The following is a 21894-nucleotide window of genomic DNA, read 5'->3' on the forward strand; positions in this document are numbered from 1 at the left end:
TCGATTGGATGGCAATTTGAATAACATTTGCATATCATTACAGCATGTGACACATGCCTGTTTGGAGGAATTTACAACTGTTGGAAACATAGCCCAATTCATAACACTAGAAATATTTTACTATTTCCCTTTTTTTTTTTTTTATGTTTTTTATTTAGAAATGCTTATGAAATTAAAAGTCTGGATACACAACCATTCAAACTTTAGAGTTGGTAAGAGACTAGGGCTGCATAATGTATTTATTTATATTATATATATATATATATATATATATATATGTATATATATAAAAAACAGTGATATTTTCTGTTGTAATATATTTTATAGTGTAATTTATTTTTGATGGCAAAGCTGATTACTCTAGTCTTCAGTTTCATTTGATCCTTCAGAAATGTATTGGAAGTATAAATATTTTGTAAAATGTATTTATGTAAAATTATATATATATACACTACCAGCCTAACGTCTTGAACAGTAAGATTTTTAAGGATTTTTTTTTAAAGAAGTCTCTTCTGCTCAACAAGCCTGCATTTATTTGATCCAAAATACAGCAAAAGTTTTTTTTACTATTTGAAATAACTGCTTTATATTTAAATATCTTTAAAAATGTAATTTATTCCTGTGATCAAAGCTAAGTTTTCAGTATCATTACTCCAGTCTTCAGTGTCACTTCAGAAGTCATTATAATATGCTGATTTGCTGTTATTTTTTTATTATCAATATTTAAAACAGTTGAGTACTTTTTTTTTCAGGATTCTTTGATGAATAGAAAGATCCAAAGATCAGCATTTATCTGAAATGAAAAGCTTTTATAACATTATACACTACCATTCAAAAATACTTTTATTTGGCAAGGATGCTTTAAATTGATCAAAAGTGATGATAAGGACATTTATAATTTTACGATTAAAATATTTCTATTTCAGATAAATGCTCTTCTTCTGAAGTTTCTGTTCATCAAAGGAACCTGAAAAAAATTATACTCTTGCTGTTTTCAACGCAACAATAATAATAAATGTTTTTTGAGCAGCAGATCAGAACATTAGAATGATTTCTGAAGGATCGTGTGACTGGAGTAATGATGTTAAAAATTCAGCTTTGAAATCACAGGAATAAAATGCATTTTAAAATATATTCAAATAGAAAACAGCTATTTTAAATAAATGCAGGCTTGGTGAGCAGAAGTGACTTCTTTAAAAAACATTAAAAAACTTTTGACTGGTATTCATTACTAACCCCTAGAATAGAATAGATTAGAATAGAATAGAATAGAATAGAATAGAATAGAATAGAATAGAATAGAATAGAATAGAAGAGATGCATCTTTCTGCCATTGCTTATTGTGTGTAGAAACAAACAAACAGCATGGCCAACATAGTTTGATTCATGAACAAATGAATCTCATGGTCTGATTCTTTTAATGACTCATTCAAAAAGATTCAGTAATTTGAATCAGTCTAACTGAATATCTTACTGAATGTCTGGCTTATTTATTTGACTTGATGTTTATATGATACTCATTAATGAATGTGTTTTATTTTATGGTATATTATTTTAATTTCTCTATTTTCTTGTTTAGTATGCTTGCAGTAATGGGGGGCTGACCTTGCTGCAAGAGGAAACAGGAGTTTGGTTATGCCAGTGTTTGTATTGTTTGTTATTTATTGTTTGTTTTTATTGTAAGCATATTAATCTTTCAACTCTTCATTCTCCTTGCCTTTTCACCGTGGGGCCGTGTAAATGTATCATTGAGTATATTTAAACAGGATGCCCTCTGAGATCCCCCCAATTAGAGAGGTCTGGAACAATATTGCTAGCGCTTAATTGCATTAACATAATGCCTCCTAACGATCATTACACTCACCAAAATAGTTGTGATAATAAAGCCATTACTATTTTGAGAGCACAATTAGCCTACGGTGCCACCCTTTGTGATGTTATAATTGCGACATTTAGACGTGCGCGCATTCCGTTCCTCATCCTGTTGGGAGGAGAGGACGGGAGGCGGAACGCTTGTCATAGACCGCGGCAATTTACGCCCTCGTCTGAGACAGACGTGTCACCTGCATTCCGCCGTACTACCCGGCAGCGACGCTAGCTGATTGGTCGCATAGATAGACGGCGTTCTCCAAATCTGTCAGAGGTGAAAGAAATGGCTTAAGATAATAGAGTTAGATGGATAGATAGAAGGGAAAAGGAAGACACGGAGAGAGTGCTGGCGAGATATAGGGAAGGATAGAAATGGAGAAAGAGATTGGTTTTCATGCCTGGTAGTCAGCAGCTCTGTAAATCTCCCAGGACTGAAGAGGGGGAGAGCAGAAGGTTGATAGTCATCCATCACTTTTGACAATTCCACCTCTCTGTCGCCACTTACTTGACGGAAGACCCCGAGCGAATGGGAGAGAGAGCAACAGCGAGTCTTTTTATAGAAGAGGATGGCAACACTGTTCCATTTTGTTTATGTATTTGTCTCATCCTGAGTGAGAGATGGTGGCACTACAGTTCAGTTTTGAGGTTGGAAGCGGAGCCGAGTGGCCTGGCATCAGTAATATGTACAGTAGGGATATAATCTGGAGACAAACGTCTCTTAAAAGAACAGTTCACCCAAAAAGAAAACACTGTTATTCATTCAGGGTTCCTACAGGGCAGTGTTAATTTTCGACGACGAAAAATATTCGTTAACGAACATTTTTTCTGTGACTAAGACGAGACGCTGACGAGCTAAAACTAATATCTGATGGTAAAAAACTATGATGAAATATATGCCGCGTCTGTGTTAACAAGACGAGACGGGAGTACAATGTTATTTGAGGACTACCGGACATTCAAAATACATCCAGTAGCCTAAGTTAACGGTCTTGTCTTTCAAAATGTGCGCCCCTGTCATTGGATCATAAGGGGCGTTTGCATATGTATGCATGTATGACAGCCACAGTGGACGGATAGGCTACCAAAATGCGAACTAGCGATCTGAAACAAAGGCCTAAGTACCAGAAGTGTTAGTGATAGGGTCACCAGGCATCCCATTTTTCCCGGGAGTCACAATTCGTTGTTGATTAACTTAACTAAAGTTAGTAAAGGCGGGATAAGCGGAATTGTGCTGACAGACACACACCAGAAGATGACACACTGAAAAATTAGTTTAATTTGTATCTCTGCCCAAAAATAAAAATTGTCATCAGTGTTTCCCCTAGGTTCATAGCTTTGGGGTGGGGGTGGATGAGGCAGGGGTGCCGGTACCCAACGATACTTTTTTTGATACTTTACTCTCTGTATAATAACCAAAACATTTATTTCAGTGACAAAAAAGAGTCCAAAACTATTTGAACCATATGACCCTACAATCTTTTCCTTTCTTTTGTTTTCTGCACAAAAGTAATAACAAAGTAATATATTTCTGTTACACGTTAAACCATACTTTTATTTTGACAGGTTGCTGTGAAGTTTCTGTGTTTATACAGTATGATATGATGCTAGTTTTCTCAAATGAAACGGTAAAATTCACATGAAATCACTCTCACAGCAGCTCTGGAGATGAAATTCATGTGTTCATGTCGTCATATAATGAGACGCAGAGGCCGAAAATCACCGCAAGCCTCACGTGTGCTTCTGTGTTTGTGTAGGAAACAAACTGTGTTTCCGACATTCATACGTACAGAGCCAAGCGGAACATGCAGGATTTATATCTAAACCGTCTTTTTGCATTTTAATATTTACAGGACATTAGTCCATATCGTGATTCGAATTAGGCGACGGTAGTTTCCTTGTTTTCCTAGTTTCCCAATTTTGATTTATTCATCCAAAAATTGAATAATTCCGTGGCATTCCGTGCTATAGAGTAAATTCTGTTTTTATGAATGGGCGATCCCGTCCGCGGCCCGCGCATTCATGTAGAGATGGAATTGACATGCCGTCGTGTAAATAAGATAAATAACCTAAGACCATTTAGTTTGTTTAATAAAAGAACAAGGTATAGACCTGTTCTATAGGAAAGGTAACCCTAAATGACATTTGTTGTGATCTGGCGCTATATGGAAAAGAAAATTTAACTTGTCCTCTGGGGGGGGGGGACACTGGTCATCATTTATCAGTTTGTTGCAAATTCAATCCTTGATTCAAATTTCTCATAAGCTTAATTAATTTGGTCTAATTAGAGAAGATTTAATGACTATTTTTGTTTGAAGACTATAAAATAGCTACCAAAATAAATGTTGGTAACTGCAGTTTGACTAAAAGTAATGACTAAAAGTTGACAGAAATGCAATGACTTTTTGTCGACTAAAACTATGAAAGACTCAAATGACTAAAATGTGACTAAGACTATTAAGCATTTTCATCTCAAGATAAAGACTAAGACTAAATCAAAAATGCCTGTCAAAATTAACACTGCTACAGGGCTTGGAAAAGTATGGAAAAGTGTAGAATTTGATTTAAGTGTTTTCCAGGTCTGGAAAAGTATAGAAAAACATAAGCAAAGTATGAAAAAGTATTTGTGTTTCCATTCCATTTAGTTTTTTATAATATAAAATGTAAAATTTAATGAATATAAATGTATTGTACAAGAAGTCAAAGTCAAAATACAACCGAATGAATTCAAGGTGCACTCTTTCATTATGCAAATTGCAGATTATAAGAATTTTGGGATTCTTCTAACAATATTCTTAGCACCGTATTACATGGCCTCAAGGACCTGTGGAGAGTATGCATCAAAAAAACCTAAGGCTTTGAAATGTGGCATAATGCCCTAACAAAAGCTGAATTTTAAACACTTTTTTTTTGCAGTTCCTGTCTTTTTTATAAACCCTTGAACTTAACAAATGCCATCAGCCCATTTCCTGTCATGGTTTCTCTGCCGCAACACAGGATGTGTTATATTGGATATTAGGCTGCCATACTACCATAAGAAATGCCAAATTTTGAGCAAGCAGATTTGTTAATTCATGAGCACCTATGTTCTTGTTTTATTCATAGTAAGATGGCAGTGATGCACAAAGGAAATAAGTTATATCAATTTAGAAATTGTTATGTGTTAGGGTTAGGGTAATGCAAAAAATTCCCATGCGCATGTGAATAGTTTCTCTCAAGGGCACAAAAAAGTTTATTGTGTGCAGATGACTGTACTATATACCAAATATGAAGCTGAAAATAATGCTCTATGAACCATTCATGTTAAATATGGTCTGAAAATCTACTGAGAGGTTTGGAAATTTGAGTCTGCGGGAACCCTGTTTATTCACCTACTGTGGGTTGACTTAGTCATCATATGCGTCGAATGGTGACCGCCGATGTCAAGTGTGATTTTCATAACATATTTCTTAAGTATGTTCCTCAAACAAAGGTACTGACTTCAGAACACTCAGAAAGTCATTTGAAGTACTTTTGTTTGTATTTTTTTTGATCTTGACAGGCGCTGATCCCCATCCACTTTCATGAGAGTGTAAAAGACACTTAATATTCAGTAATATAATCAGTTTGACTGCACTTACACCATCGGATGAGAACGAAACTGAATTAAACTGGATGTTGACACTATTGTCTTCCTTTAGAGCTCCGGATTTGTTTCATCATTAATTAATTTTGCAGAATCAACACTGTTATTGAACAGAATTGAATCAGCATTGAACTGATTCGAGCTGAATAACAACACCATTGTCTTCTGTAGAGCAGAATTTCATAACTGATGATTTTTTACACATTTACTGAACTAAACTGACTTAAGCTGATTAATGACACTGTTGTCTTTGTAGAGCAGCTTTGCGGTGGAAATTATCTCATATTTGAAGAAGTTTGCATAATTGATTTTATGTTCCTGTTTAGTACTATGAAGCTGCTTTGAAACAAACTGAATTGTTTGAAGCTCTCTAGAAGCTCCTTTAAAGGAATAGGTTCACCCAAAAATAAAAATTCTATTATTAATTACTCACCCTCATGTTATTCCAAGAGAAGAAATTGTTGAGTAAAGTCATTATTTTTGTTTTCTTTGCACACAAATAGTATTCTCGCTGTGGAACGTATCAGTTGCGTTGCTGTCTATGCAGGGTCAGAAAGCTCTCGGATTTCATCTAAAATATCTTAATTTGTGTTCCGAAGATGAATGAAGGTCTTAGCATGAGACATCAAAAAGAACTAATGCAATAAGAATAGAAAGGAGTAGACCGATCCATGCATTACAGTACGTTTTGACTTCAGTTTTGTTAATTAAGGGAAATGTAAGTTGACGTAGACACACAAGAACATTGATTTATTGCATGCACAATAGCGTGACTTGCACATATAAGCTACCAGCATAGGGTTAAGTATTACAAACACGTATACAAAGGTCTTTCCCTCATAACTGCGCACGGAGCCATCAGTAGGTTAATGGAATGCTTTTAAAGCTCTCCGAGCAGCATTGTGTGAGTGACTGTGACCTTTTGCATTGTGTCGTCTGTGTTTTGCTGGACCGTCAGTCAAAGGCGATGGAGAGACCTAATTAAACATGTTAGAATCACGTGTTGCTGCCACACAATGGAGCGGTAGATTGCAATTGCCTTTTCACTGAATACAGCAAAAGCGCCCACTTCCTAGTTTTCCAGTGGAATTAAATAATCCTGCACAAAAGGCTCTGAATGCCTGAACCAAACAAAAGGTCTACATGCCTGCTGCTTCAGAAATGCCTGCCGGAGTTTTCTGTTATCTGATATCACAGTTATTGAATACATCCCTTTTTAAGAAGGAAATTAAAAGCTGACGTTAAATTGCAACTCGACATGCTCGCAGTTAGTCAGTATGTGAAATTTCTGCTCTCTCTCTTTCTCAAGAATGTGTTTGAGCTAAATCAGATTTGGATTTTTCATAGCAGGGCTTTGAGGACAGGTATCGGCCTTGTTGTCTTGGTTCTAGAGGTCATGTGCCCAGTTGTAAGAAACTCTTTAAGAACGTTGAGCCTTAGAATATTGCTCTGGACCTGGTAATTTCAATTCGTGGTATTTCTGTGATGGATTTTTTATCGTTTACAAAATTAGTTCACCTTGAAAATACAAATTCTGTCTTCATTTACTCAGCTACATTGTTCCAAACACTTGTGTTTTCTTTCTTTTGCGGGTAATATTTTGAAGGACGCCCAGAATGATGTTTTGGGGAAGAGAAAAATTGAGAATGAGGACATGACGTGACTTTTGATGTAATCTGTATTATCATATAAGTTATATATCATGTACATTAATTCAAAACACTAATGAGTTTGAACTGCTAGATTACACTAAATAGGAGTTTCACACTGAACAGGACATTAGAAATGTCGCAGAAACGTGCAGACGTATAGCGCAATAGTGCTCACGGCGACCCGAGTTCGATTCCCGTCTCAAGATCCTTTGCTGATCCCGCTCCCCTTTCTCTCTGCCCAATACTTTCCTGTCATTTCTCTACTGTCCTGTCCAATAAAGCATTAAAATAACTTTTAAAAAGGTCACTTTTAATGATTACAACTGCTTTTTAAAAAGACAGTGTAACATTTTCACAATTTACACTCAGAAATGCTAGTAAATTAAATTAAACATAATTGTATTTTCACATACCCCAGTATGTTTTGTTTTATTTACAGTGTTGAATAATCATCTTCTGCTTCTGCTTTTTTTTTGTTTCTTCTTGATACAGTTCTTTTTTTTTTATGAACTCTGATGCAGTTGATGTACCTGGAAAAAACAATGCTTTTGGGGCTATTAAACATAATAATAATAAAAAAATAAACTGGTTACATAAACATTACTTACACACACACACACACACACACACAAAAATTCTATTTTATATTTTTACATGAACAGTATAATCTATATTCTACTTATTAAAGCCAAGTATGAATCTCATCAAATAACTCAAGGCAGTAACAATTAAAATGTATATATTTTATTTGTGAACTAATGTTTCGCTATTTTTAATTAATAGTTCACTTATAACTATTTGTGACCTTCACTGTCAGAAAAAAGGTACAGTTCTGTCGCTGGGGCGGTACCCTAAGGTACAAGGTAAAATAATATGTACTTTTAAAGTACCAATATGTACTTTCAAAATACTAAAATGTACCTTTAAGGTACTAATATGTGCTATCTACTCTGGTTGCCGCGTCGGAGTCGTAATGTGTCGCAGATGTGTGCAGTGTGTGGTAAGACATTTATTCATCATAGAGTGTAGATAGCTTCACTTATAACACAAGTGTTTTTTAAAATGCATAAACTTGCACTAGAATAGTCTAGGCTGATCAGTGATAATGTTTTTTGATAATTTTAGGCTGCTTTTAGCCTTATGCTGGAGCTGGTTTTGGGCAGTGAAACTAAGTATGTGAAATAAATAAATTAGCACGATAATATCATGTATTGGTGATCTCGCAAGGCTGAGGATAGGACTCAACACTACTGTAGCACATTATTTACTCACGCTCCATGCATCCTAGGTGTATGTTAGTTCCTTCTTTCAGACGAATGCAATCAGAGTCTAATAAAGTCTAATAAAGTGCATCCATCCATAATAAAAAGTGCCTCACACGGCTCCTGGGGGTCTCCTGTAGCGAATTGATGCGTTTTTGTAAGACAGATATCCATATTTAAAACGTAAGATTCACTATTAATCTAGCTTGTGCTAACTGGTTTGACAAGGGGCGTGGCAGTACTGGAACACGTCTAAGCTGTTCGCCAATCGCAACGCACTGGGATAGCTAACCAATCATAACACATTTCCTTTTTTCGGAAGGCTGGCCTTCATTAAACCTGGAACTAATCGAACCTTTTGTGCCAGGGTGGGGGAAAGGTATTGTAATAATGTAAATTATGTGAAAAATAATGCGTTTTTCGAACCACCAAGCATGAGAGCATGTTCTAGTACACCCCCAAAACAAAATCAAGACTTTGAAAAGGAGCATGATAGGACCCCTTTAAAGTTTTCCAAATGAAATTCTTAGTAATTTATATTACTAATCAAAAATTAAGTTTTGATATATTTACAGTAGGAAATTTACAAAATATCTTCATGGAGCATGATCTTTACTTAATATCCTAATGATAAAGAAAAATCGATAATTCTGACCCATACAATGTTTTTTTGGCTATTGCTACAAATATACCTGTGCTACTTAAGACTGGTTTTGTGGTCCAGGGTCACATTTTTCAATTTTTCTAAACATCAGTCATCAAAGCTTGGTAAATATTGGTCACAGACATGGATATTTACTTTAAATTACACCAAGCTGATTACTCACTAAAAACAGATCATGTTTTCAAGCCATTTCAAGTCTTATTATGATGCAACAAAGTGTGGTTAAATCTATGTGAGTTGTTTACTTACTTTTTTATAAGTCTTTTCGTAACGGCATTATATTGCTCATTCAGACCAATTCGTGAAGGTGGGAGGCGGGATTTATTGCATGAACCAATCACAGCCGAACATAACCAGTTATATCCTACCAGTTATTTCCTCCATTCATTCTCAATTACCCCCCACAAACTCGCAGCATGCTTTAGGGGGTCTGTTAAAACTCAGTGAGCTAAAGGGAGGTGAGAGAGACACGCTGTGACTTCGTTGTTGGACAATGTTTCTTGAGAAAAATAAGCAATTTATAGTTGTAATATTGGTGGTGTTTTATTTTTGTACTACGATTTTTTCTCATCCTATATTTTGAGGAGACACTGCCTCCCTTGCCTCCTCGGAGGACAGGTTAAAACATGATGTCTTTTACAGTTAGCTTTGTATATGGATCGGTGTACTCTGTATTTAACCCCTGTCACTATATGCACTTTTGTATGCCCCACTGCATGCTGCATTATTTAGTGTCATTAAGCTAATATATCTACATTGAACTTTCTTAGTAAGAACATGACTTACAGAGGGCAAAGTACATTATTTATGTCTCCCTCCATTTAGACAAGTCTCTTAAATATTTCAGCAGTGTTTTCCCCAGAGCAGGACTCTGCAGATCGATCAGTATCAAAAGACACCGTTTGCCCCCAAACACTGTTTGACATCCAGCTATTTCTGTTCAGGAGCACTGGGTAGGTCATTGCTTGTTGGCAGCCTTTTTCTCATTCACTTTTCTATTGGTTTCTTATTCTCTGTTTCTTAACAGAGTGTAAATCATTAGTTCACCTGTGCAGCTCAGAGCAGCTTGTTGTCGAGATGTAGGAGAACTTTGCCTCTGGAGCAGGTGTGTGTGACTCATGTAAATAAGAGGATTCTTCTTTAATCCCAGAATCAGGTTTTAATGAGATCTTTACTACAGCAATGCAGCCACTAACTATATAACAACAGCAACTGTTAACATAAATGAAATGGTAGCTATTGTGCTATGGTGCCACAAAAGTGCAGAATTATTTATTAATTGCAGAGTCTGCAAAGATGCATAGAATGTTTTTTTTTTTTCCTCTCTCTGACTTTTCTTTCTTCCTCCTACATCACCGACTTGGTGCTAAGGAAACATTTTTTGTAATAATTGTCGATGTTGAAAACTGTGATTCTTTTGATAGAATCTTTTGTAACTTTATAAATGTCTTTTTTGTCACTTTGAAGCAATATAGTGTATCCTTGCCGAATAAAAGTATTAATTTCTTTCCAAAAAGAAAAATCTTAATCACCCTAAACCTTTGAGTGGTAATCTAAATGTAAATGTTTTATAATGGAAATAAATTAGCGTTAGCATTTGTACAGTTTATATATAATGCTGATACCAATGTGTATATATATTATAAATTACTAACGTTGGGTAAAAATATTGATTTCCTAATTTTAAAATAAAATTTTTACAAAATAATATTGCTTCTTAAAACCCAAGAATTGATTAGTCTTGTCTCTCTTCAGTTAATAAACAAAACATTGTAGCGCTCCTCCAGTTCAATAAATCGCAATAAGCTTTGTGCTTTGTTACTTTTAATATAAAATAAATTCTATCCATTTTATTACATTACTTAAAGAATAAATACCATTTTGGCACTGTTTAATGTGGAGTGACAGATTGCTGTAGCTCCTCAGTTCAAGAGAAGCGGCAGTGCAAAGCGCAAATGAACTGATCGTCTCCTCTACTTTAATACCAGTTACAGAACAAAATAAACATGAATAAACATCCGAAGGTATGTCAAATGAAAGAGTTCAACTTACTAAAATCCGTACCCTGTCTCATGTAATTGCTCAATCAGTGTTTCAACTGCGGAAAGATGTCAATGTCACAGCTGGTAAACAATATGTCACATAAAGTCACATTTACCTCAGGAAAAAAACATATTTGTTGACCATACATTCGTTAGTCAGCTAGAAAAATTAACTGTAGAGAAGAGAATTTGCTAAATATGTTTTTTTTTTAATGTTTGTTGTGTTTATCGAATCACAAGCTTGTGAATAGAAAATTAGCTGAATTGTGAAATTTGTGTCACTACCCAGTGCTAGAAATTATATTTGCATGTTGATAAGATAAGAATAAGATAGAATAAGCTTCAAAGTGGACCATACTTCAAGTCAAAAGTCAGGCTCCATGACACGAGACACCAGGTGAGTGTGAATATATCAGTGTAAAAAGCACTGAAAGAACTTGACATGCCTGATGGAAATGACATCTCAGGGAGGCTGGATGGTAATGTGTTCCTGTCTCTCTATCAGTAATTAAATTTACCTTTCTCACAGTTCCTCTATGACCAGAGCTGCGCTGCTTTGGGAACCAACTCCAAATTACTCCTTAGTGTAGATACATTGGCTTAACTAGCACAAGGGAGCCCACCAGTGACTTACAGTATGTATGTGTGCATTTTCTCTCTTTCTTTCTTACATAAAGCTCTTAATGAGCCTGAGATGAGATGTGCGTTCAATTTAACCCACACCCCTCCCTTCTTTGGAGTAACTCCCCTGTTGACTGTGATGAAGACGCTGTAGCAAATGATGACAGAGAAAGCAGCTTCTCATGGTGTTGTGAATATAAGTGGTGAAGAGGTACGAATGATACAGATCAATTCTGACAACGTCAGCTAAAGGAGTCACCTTTAAACTTCACAGAAGCATACAGCTTTGTTCTGTGTGAGTTTTATTACAGATACAGTTTGCATCCCCCTTTCAGAATCAGTAAAAATGTTAATTCTTTTACCAAAATAAGAGGGATCATACAAAATGCATTTTATTGTTTATTTAGTACTGACCTGAATTTGATATTTCACCTAAAAGATGTTTACATATAGTCCACAAGAGAAAATAAGTTGAATTTATAAAAATGGCCAGGTTCAAAAGTTTACATCCCCTTGATTACAGAAAGTTCAAATGCTCACTGATGCTCCAGAAGGAAAAAACGATGCATTAGGAGCCGGGGGTGAAAACTTTTGAACAACACAGTATTAAGAATCAAGGGGATGTAAACTTTTGAATCAGTCATTTTTGGAAAATTCAACTATTATTTTCTCTTGTGGACTATATGTAAACATCTTTTATGTGAAATATCTTATTCAGGTCAATACTAAATAAAAAATAATGTGACTTTTGAATGATCCCTCTTATTTAGGTTAAGTAATTCACATTTTTAATGATTCTGAAACGGGATGCAAACTTTTGACCTCAACTGTAAAATTTTGAAAGATAAAGTGTTAAAAATCAAGCTTGCAACGTATCCCTGTTGTTTTCTATTCCCCTTTAAACTCTGAGATGCCTATTTATTTTGTTAGCTGCATTTAGCATTGTTTTTCCCCTGCTGTCATATGACCCAAAACAGACCTGTGACCCATTTTTGGGTCGTGACCCACCAGTTGAGAACCACTGGGCTGGAGAGAGAACTGACCCCACTGCGTCCCACCCTCAAGTTAGACAAATCTAGCAATACATTCCAGTCTAGACCCAGAAACCACCTGCCAAAGCAGACAATCTGAATTTTGTGGTGGAAAAAAAGAAGAAGAAAGAGTGGCGTGATGTAAAGGTAGTGGAATGAGGATGTATTTGCCTGTGGGAAAAAAAAAAGACTGAAAGTAGGCTGGCAACAGATGTGTAGGGCAGTAAAAGTGTAATTGAAATGCCAGCAGCAATGGTCTTATCTACCCGTTCCAGCAGCTACCTCGCGTCTGAACATCAGTTAAATGTCATTTTAGCCCTGGCTGATTCAGGCCGACCACAATCCCCCATCTTCTGTGACTGCAGCCGCTGATGGGAGGGGAACAGCGGGATGGATGGATGGGGGGTGGTGGGGGCGTTGGTGGAGAAAGCGGGCACTGAAAAAAAAGAGAGAATGGTTGTAATTGGATTTCGTTTGCACGCTGTTGACTTCTACACCTGGGCTTAATTGGGAATTTGATATGGTTTATCACAGGGAGTCATTTACAGTTTGGACATATCATTATTAGCATTGTCTGTACTATTTATACACTTCATATTTCATAAACTTCATTCTCTACTGATATTAGAAAAAGGGTTTGAAGACAAATCCGCCTGCCCTCAGATTGCCCCAGTCATGCTGCAGCAACCCCAGGTCTAGACTCATGACAGGTGGGTAAAAGAAGGGATGTGACAAAGGAGAACTGCTAGCTGTAGGTAATGAGCCTTGAACCAGGCTGCGTCCCAATTTGTATGGTTGTACTACATAGTAAAAGTATGTACTGTATAACGCATGGCAGTTTTGGCACTAAAGAGAAGAAATTGTTGAAAAAATTTGTTGTTTATTTATATATATATTTTTGGGCACATATAATATTCTCATAGTTGAATAACACTGCGGTTGAACCACTGGTGTCACATGGACTATTTTAACAATATCCTTACTTAATTTCTGGGCCTTGAAGGTGTCTGTTGGCTCAGAAAGCATTCGGATTTCATCAAAAATATCTTAAAGGGTTAGTTCACCCCAAAATGAAAATTCTGTCATTAATTACTCACCCTCATGTTTTTCCAAACCTGTAAGACGTTTGTTCATCTTCAGAACACAAATTAAGATATTTTTATTGAACTCTCAGAGCTTTCTGACACTCAATAGACAGCATGTTCAATGCTCAGAAAGGTATGAAGAAAATCAACAAAATAGTATGTGACATCAGTGTGTCGCCTTAGAATTCTAAGGTTCTATCTGACATTTTTGTCAAATTTGAGTCATTCACATTTTCTTATTCGGTGACAGTTTATTTACATTATGTGGTGTTTCTTTTGTAAGCTGTGTACATTTTGGGCTTTTTTTTAGAAAACAAAAATGGGTCAATGGAACGCAAAAATTTTGAAGCTTAATATCTCAAAAGTGCTGAGAACGCAGATAGAACCATATAATTCTAAGGCGACGAGTGATTCAATCATAATTTTATGAAGCTACGAGAATACTTTTTGTGCGCAAAGAAAACAAAAATAACTTTATTCAAGTATTCTGGTAGCTTCATAAAATTACAGTTGAACCACTGATGTCGCATGGACCATTTTGTCAATGTTCTTGGTACCTTTCTGAGCCTTGAACGTGGTAGTACCCTTGCTGTCTATGGAGGGTCAGAGAGCTCTCTAAGATATTTTTCAGCAAAAATATCTTAATTTGTGTTCCGTGTAAAATAACACCCTTTTTACCTTTGTCAAAAACAGCTCTGTCCACAGCAACCCGTGTCTCTTTAAGTGCTAATGAGCTCTGCTCATTCTGCCCCTCTCGAATGGTGACGAACGGTTGTTCAGCCGTGGAACTTGCTAAGTAGCACATTATTAGGAAATAATCATAAAAAACCTTATACTCACTTCTTCTGTAGGTAGAGATGGATCACGAATGATTCGCATGAACATAGGCGCATTTAGGTAGATCAGGGGGCATATTCCGTAATCCCCTGTGTCTTCAGCGGCTCAGATGTCGGGAGTAAATGACGACCACTATGTTCTTTATTATCCAACAACAAAACACCTCAATGGCTTAGGAGACATTCTTGTCTACTCCTGCTCCGGCATCAAAATAATGGTGGACAGTTTACAGCTCACTCGAAAGTAAGGCGGCCATGTCAATTAACAATCGTGGGAGCGGCCTTGGTCTGTGTGACGCCACACAGCCAAGAATCTGAGAATGGATTGATTTGAGAAAGGGTGGATTTTTATTATAGCGTGGTTGTGTACACACACTGCCAGCACATATTTATGTTCAAACAACATGTAAAAGTGAATTTTGCATCCGATGAACCCTTTAACACAGCTTTTGGAACCTGTTTGTCTCTGTATCAGCATACAGTATGGATTGTATACAAATTTAAATATAGCCCAGGTTTTCCGAGGTACTGCTGTAGTGCAATATGAGACGTGACCACCAAACCCTGCGTCTTTCACCTTAACATAACCTGACCTTCACTTCCTGCGGTGTTGTTTTTCTTTTGCAAATACATCAGCAGAGAGTGTTTTGTTATTTCTGCAGTTACATATGTCAGAGGAAATGAAGAGAAACTCTCACATCCTTCTACAGTTTTGTCTCTATTGTCTTGCTTGTAAGTTCACACAATCTTCGCATTATGTAGTCAGCGAGATCCTGCAAGATTCTTTTAACACGTTTGGTGTCTCGTACAGCACTTCCCATTTGCGCTGCTAATTTTGAAACTTGCTGTGAGGTTCTGTGAAGAGCAGCCCGATTGAGAATTTCAGATCTTTGCTGAAAAGTAGAGCTGTTAGTTTTAATGCTTCATAAAGTTTTTATTTTGTTGGTATAATCTGTGTGGTATTGATTACATAGCACTACAAATTGTTCCCTCTGCCTGACACACAACAAATGATCAGAAACAGCATTATACTCAGTACTCAGTGAAGTTTGAAGTTTTATTCATCAAATTCATGACACAGCGTACTATAGTGTTTGGAGACAATTTAATGAGCTATAAATGTTCGACTGCTGCATTTAATACTAAATTGTAACTACCATCGCTCTGGCATCTCTGGGGCATTCATGATTCAGCAGGATGGACTGGATCAGAGCCCTTCACCAGAGAACAAGATGGAAAGAATGAGAAATTCATGCTATAGAATGTAATTAATTTAATCAAGAGTTTTGTTTTGGATCATTTGCATGGTTAACTCAGTGAGACTTTATTATTTGCTGTAGCCTCTATTTATTGTCAGTTTTTTTCTATTGCGATCTCATTGATTTCAGATTTACTTGCCCCAAAATGTAACATACAAGAAAGTTTTCTTTTGCAGTTTGTTTGCAAACCCACATTTTTGTAATGTTTTTTTTTTCTCCTCTTTACTGCTAGTATTTTTTTTTTATACATAATAAAATACCTGTGGTTCCATTTTTTTAATCATTTAATTTAATTTAATTTAATTTAATTTAATTTAATTTAATTTAATTTAATTTAATTTTTTTGATCCCATCAAGTTTTGGGTTTATCTGCCCCTTAATGTCACATACAAAATAATTTTATCTTTAGTTTGTTTGCAAAATCCCATTTTTGTTGTGTTTTTTTTTTCTCTGCCAGTGTTTTATTTTTATCTATAATAAAAAACCTTGGTTCCATTTGATTGTTTAAGCAGTTATCGTTATCTAAGCGTTTTTGTTTTGTTTTGTTTTGTTTTGTTTTTGATCATCAATTCGCCAATTTTTAGATTTATCTGCCCCTTAATGTAACATACAAAAAAGCTTTCTTTTGCAGTTTGTTTGCAAACCCACATTTTGTAATGTTTTTTTTTCCCCTTTACTGCTAGTATTCGTTTTCATACATAATAAAATACCTGGGGTTAATTTTTTTTTATCAGTTATCTAAGCTTTAATTTAATTTAATTTAATTTAATTTAATTTAATTTTATTTATTTTTTATTTTTATTTTTTTTTGATCCCACCAATTTTTAGTTTTATCTGCCCCTTAATGTCACATACAAAAGAATTCTTTAGTTTGTTTGCACAATCCCATTCTTGTTGTTGTTGTTGTTGTTGTTTTTTTCTCTGCTAGTGTTTTATTTTTACCTGTAATAAAAAAAAAAAACCTTGGTTTCATTTGATTAATTAAGCAGTTATCTAAGCGTTTTGTTTTGTTTTGTTTTTGATCACCAGTTCACCAATTTTTAGATTTATCTCCCCCTTAATGTCACAACCAAAAGAATTTTATCTTTAGTTTGTTTGCAAAATCACATTTTTGTTGTTGCTGTTATTGTTTTTTTTTTTTTCCTCTGCTAGTGTTTGTTTTCATATATAATAAAATAACCGTGGTTCCATTTGTTTATTTAAGCAGTTATCTAGGGATTTATTTTATTTTATTTTATTTTATTTTATTTTATTTTAGATTCATCTGTCCTTTAATGTCACATACAAAAAAAAATTGTTTTTAGTTTGTAAACCCCCATTTTTTTATTTTTTATTTTGTTCACTGCTAGTGTTAGATTTCATATATAATAAAATAACCATGATTCCATTTTATTAAGCAGTTATCTAAGCATTTATTGTCACTTAATGTCACAAACAGAAGAATTTTATTTTTAGTTTGTATGCAAAATCCCTTTTTTCCACGCTAGTGTCCGTTTTCATATATATTAAAATAACCTTGGTTCCATTTGTTTATTAAAGCAGTTACCTAGGGGTATATTTATTTTATTTTATTTTATTTTATCACCGATTTTTGGATTTGCCTGCCTTTTAATGTCACATACAAAAAAGTTTTGTTTTTCAGTTTGTTGCAAGCTCCCATTTTTGTTGTTGTTTTCCTTACCGCTAGTGTTAATTTTCATATATAATAAAATACCCCTGGTTCCATCTGGCTAAAAATGTCTGTTTCTGGTTGTTTCAGAGGGTGATTTTCAACATTGTGAACTTCAGCAAGACGAAGAGCCTGTACAGAGACGGGATGTCCCCCGTGGTGAAGTCGACCAGCCGGCCTAAATGGTATTCATACCCTCTGCAAATATCACATCTCCACCTACACACTGCGCTCTCCACGCTTTAATTCCAAATAACAAATCCTCGACTTATCTTCCATGCGTAGTTTCTGCCTCTTCCCATTTGTGTAACGCGAGCCCGAGCACGGGTTCCACACAAGCCCTGCAGACACAGCGAATAAGACTTGACTGCGTACACTGTCATCATATCTGACTGTCTTATCTCTCTCCCGCAAACAACAGGATTTTTCGTTACCACCTCTTCGAGTTTTCACACTGCCGGTGTTCCTTAAAGGAAGCATTCAACGCTTTCTCACTTTCTCTTCCTTCTCCAAGTTGACAATGGTGTGTTTGATGTTCCAGATGAGAGGTTGTGTTGCCGGGGATGTTTGGTCTCCATGGTGATGCCGTCTGGGTAGAAAAAAGGGACAGTGACAGGGCTGTTGATAGAGGAATTATGAGAAATGCCAGAGAAGGAAGTGAGCTTCGGGCTGGACAAACTCCTTATACGTGACTGTTTACAGCAGTCACACTGGCGCCATTTTCCCTAAACATCTTTTTATGCGTCTTTTAATCAGCTTGACTCTTTGCACTCTGTCAGCGGTAGGAATGGTTTTATTAGAAACGCGTCTGCCTTCATGGACGAGGAGATGCGTGAAAGACAAATGCAGTCCCCTGGCTGTGGGTATTTTTGGATGTCTGATAAATGGCTACATGTATTACATCAATGTGAAGATAAGATCAAATCCTTCCTGCTCACTGTGCCTTCTGCTATTCTTCACATATGGCCTATTTGATATCTTTGTCTATACTAAAGACAAACTGACAAGTACATACAGTTCCTTATTTAGTGTCTTGTTGTTGTGTACTTTACTAATCAGAGTCTAGTTGCGTCGTTCATAAGATCTTTGTGCTCGCTGATTATTTATGATCCTGCAATTAGTTTTCACACAAATTAGCTGAATTATTTTTTAATGTAGTGTTTTAATGAATGAATAATATAAATGAAATGGTTTATATTGAAAATTCATAACAAAATAATGAAAGTTGGGACAATTCTTTTTTTAATATATATTAATTAGTGAAAGTTTTTTCTAAAGGCTGCATTAGTGTATTGGGGGGGGGGGGCAGTAAGAACATTAACATTCTAAAATATCATTACATCATTGGTTTTAATTGTAATATATTTTTAATGTACTTTTTATTTCTGTGATGCAAAGCTGAATTTTCAGTAGCCATTACTCCAGTCTTCAGTGTTACGTGATCTTTCAGAAATTATTGTTATATGCTGATTTGGTGCTTAAGAAACTATTTTATTTATTAGTTTTGAAAACTGCTTAATATTTTTGTGGAAACTGTGATATATTTTTTCAGGATTCTTTGATAAATAGCATTTATTTAAAATAGAAATATTTTATCATTATAAATGTCTTTACTGTCCCCTTTGATCAATTTAATGCCACTTTGTAGAATAAAAGTTTTCATTTAATAAAAAAATAAAAATAAATCACAGGCCCCAGACTTTCAAATGGTAGTGTATTTTAAACAGATCTTATAGACGTATTGTAACTATTTATACAAGATTTATTTATTTATTTATTTCATTTTTTACAAAGCCATTTCTTTAGATGATTTGTGACCCTGGACCACAAAACCAGTCATAAGAGTCAGTTTTTTAAAACTGAGATTTATACGTCACCTGAAAGCTGAATAAATAAGCTTTCCACTGATGTATGTTTGTTAGGAAAGGACAATATTTGGCCGAGATGCAACTATTTGAAAATCTGGAATCTGTGTGTGCAAAAAAATCTAAATACTGAGAAAATCACCTTTAAAGTTGTTCGAATTAAGTTTTTAGCAGTGCATATTGCTAATCAGAAAATAAGTTTTGATATATTTACAGTAGGAAATGTAAAAAATATAATCATGGAACATGATCTTTACTTAGTATCCTGATTTTTGGCGTCAAAGAAAAATCGATAATTTTGACCCATACAATGTATTTTTGGCTGTTGCTACAAGTACACCCGTGCTACTTAAGACTGGTTTTGTGGTCCAGGGTTACATTTAGATGAATTATTTTCCCAACTTCCAGATTCTGGATATCATATCAGCCAGCAACATGGAGGTTTTGTTTTGTGATCGGTTTTGCACAGATCCTTACACAGTGGGGAAAAGAGCTATAAGAGCTTTAATAGTTGGCTGCACCCTGGGGCTGTTTTCACAAACTTGTTCCAGCAACAAGTTTCAGTCCCTTAGCGTGTGAATGACTTGTGTGCCATTGTACCTTGAGCACTTCCAACAACTTTTGGAAAAGTTAAGTTTGCAAATCCCACTTACCCACACACACACATCCCCGCCTCCTATCAGTATCAATCAGAGTGCTGCATTACCATTCAAACACTCATCTGCCAGGTTGAATTTGCATGGGCCATGCAGTCTGGGCAGGTGAGGCCTGTCAGAGGTAATAGCAGGGAACTGATGGATGCCGAAGTGTGCGTGCATCCATACGGGTGCGTGCGAGAGAGCCACTACGCCACGTTATCCTGACGCGCCGAACAGAGGTCATGTGACGGAGAGTACCCGCTCAACGGAAGCCTTGACATCTGTCACGAGTCGATCAAGGGCATTCAGACAAATGGCAGGCATCTGCCAAGGGAGCCTGTCTTCCTCTGCCAAACCCTGGTCACGGCCTAATGGGACAAGACAATTAGATGGAGATGCTGCCGGAAAACAATGGACTGCAAAACATTTCACAGTCAAGTTGACGTCTCCTACGTGCCCATGTTTAACATTTCCCTCAGGAGTGTGCCAGGGTTATTTAGGAGTTTGTGGCGTGCCGTAGCCCAGTTTTTATTGCAAACCATTTTTTAGAAATTAATAACGCTGTGCAATTATGATAAAATAATAATTATTTGTACTTTGTTTACCTTTATATAGTAACTGTGTTTCTCAAACGAACCTGAATAATATATTTCACATAAAAGATGTTTACATATAGTCCACAAGAAGAATATAATAGTTGAATTCATAAAAATGACCCTATTCAAAAGTTTTCAAACTTGATTCCTAATACTGTGTTGTTACCTGAATGATCCACTGCTGTTTTTTTTTTTTTTTTTTTTGACACAGAATTAAAATATGAATAAAAATAGTATGCTCACAAATATAATTACCTTATAGATTGTCATAGTTTTTAACATGCAACAAAATTATATTTTTATGGTGGGTTTTCATATTTTAAAACTGGGTCAGGTAAAAGTTAAAATGATAAAAAATAATTTTTAAAAATAGCAAGAATAAAGGCCTGGTAAAGTTGTATCCTTTATATTACCAAATGAAAAAAAAAAGTTTAATGTGTTAGATTTGTTCATTTATTCAATTAGTATGTTCATTTTGTAAAAAAACAACCCCTGGGACATAAATTATCATTAATAATTATCATCTGCTGTAAAAATGAACAACATGAAAACAGGAGTAGACCTAAATGAATGCTATAATCAGCAGTTGACTTGACTGGTAATCCTAGTTTCAATCCTTTATTTCATTAAGTAAATAATAATTTTAATAATATAATAAAAACCCAGGACGCCACAAGCACAAAACTTCTCAATATACCCTGTGTGTCACAGTTCCAACCATCAGTCTTATTTTTACTCTTTGTGACAGTCCTTGAACAGTAATTCATTGTTACACAAACGCCTTTCATTCTCAAAAAAAAAAACTTTTTTGGCTAACTGGAAATGGAGCAATTTTTTTGCTAACGTTTTAAACATTTTCATAGCAGGGAGGAGGCAGATTGGCATTAGACGACATTTCTTTTATTTCCACCGGCATCAAAGTCATTGTCTGAGTCGTGCAATTTTTTTTATACCAATCTGGAGCTCAAAGGACCGCCGTTTGTGTCGGTCTGCGACACGCGGTGTGAAAATAAGCCTGTAGCATTTAGAGACTCTGAATACCCAGGCGGAAGCGACAGAGAACCTCTGTGTACAAATGCCACAGTGATAGCCATCAGATGGCGGGATCAGGGTGAGCTGATCATACCGCACGCTGGCCACCGCCGCTGCGCTGCAGACTCGGGCATTAGGACTTCAATAAGGC

General features: G+C 35.7%; 1 protein-coding gene across 1 annotated transcript in view; it reads left to right on the forward strand.

The window, feature by feature from the left end:
• The window catches only part of agbl4 (AGBL carboxypeptidase 4), a 435578-nt gene that overhangs the window by 139516 nt on the left and 274168 nt on the right, over window positions 1-21894 (forward strand). The window contains exon 4 of the mRNA XM_051117092.1: window positions 17703-17797. Coding sequence (XP_050973049.1) covers window positions 17703-17797 — 95 coding nt within the window. The remainder of the gene's footprint in view (window positions 1-17702; window positions 17798-21894) is intronic.

The sequence above is a fragment of the Labeo rohita genome, chromosome 8 (assembly GCF_022985175.1).
Source record: "Labeo rohita strain BAU-BD-2019 chromosome 8, IGBB_LRoh.1.0, whole genome shotgun sequence".
NCBI classification, from domain to species: domain Eukaryota; kingdom Metazoa; phylum Chordata; class Actinopteri; order Cypriniformes; family Cyprinidae; genus Labeo; species Labeo rohita.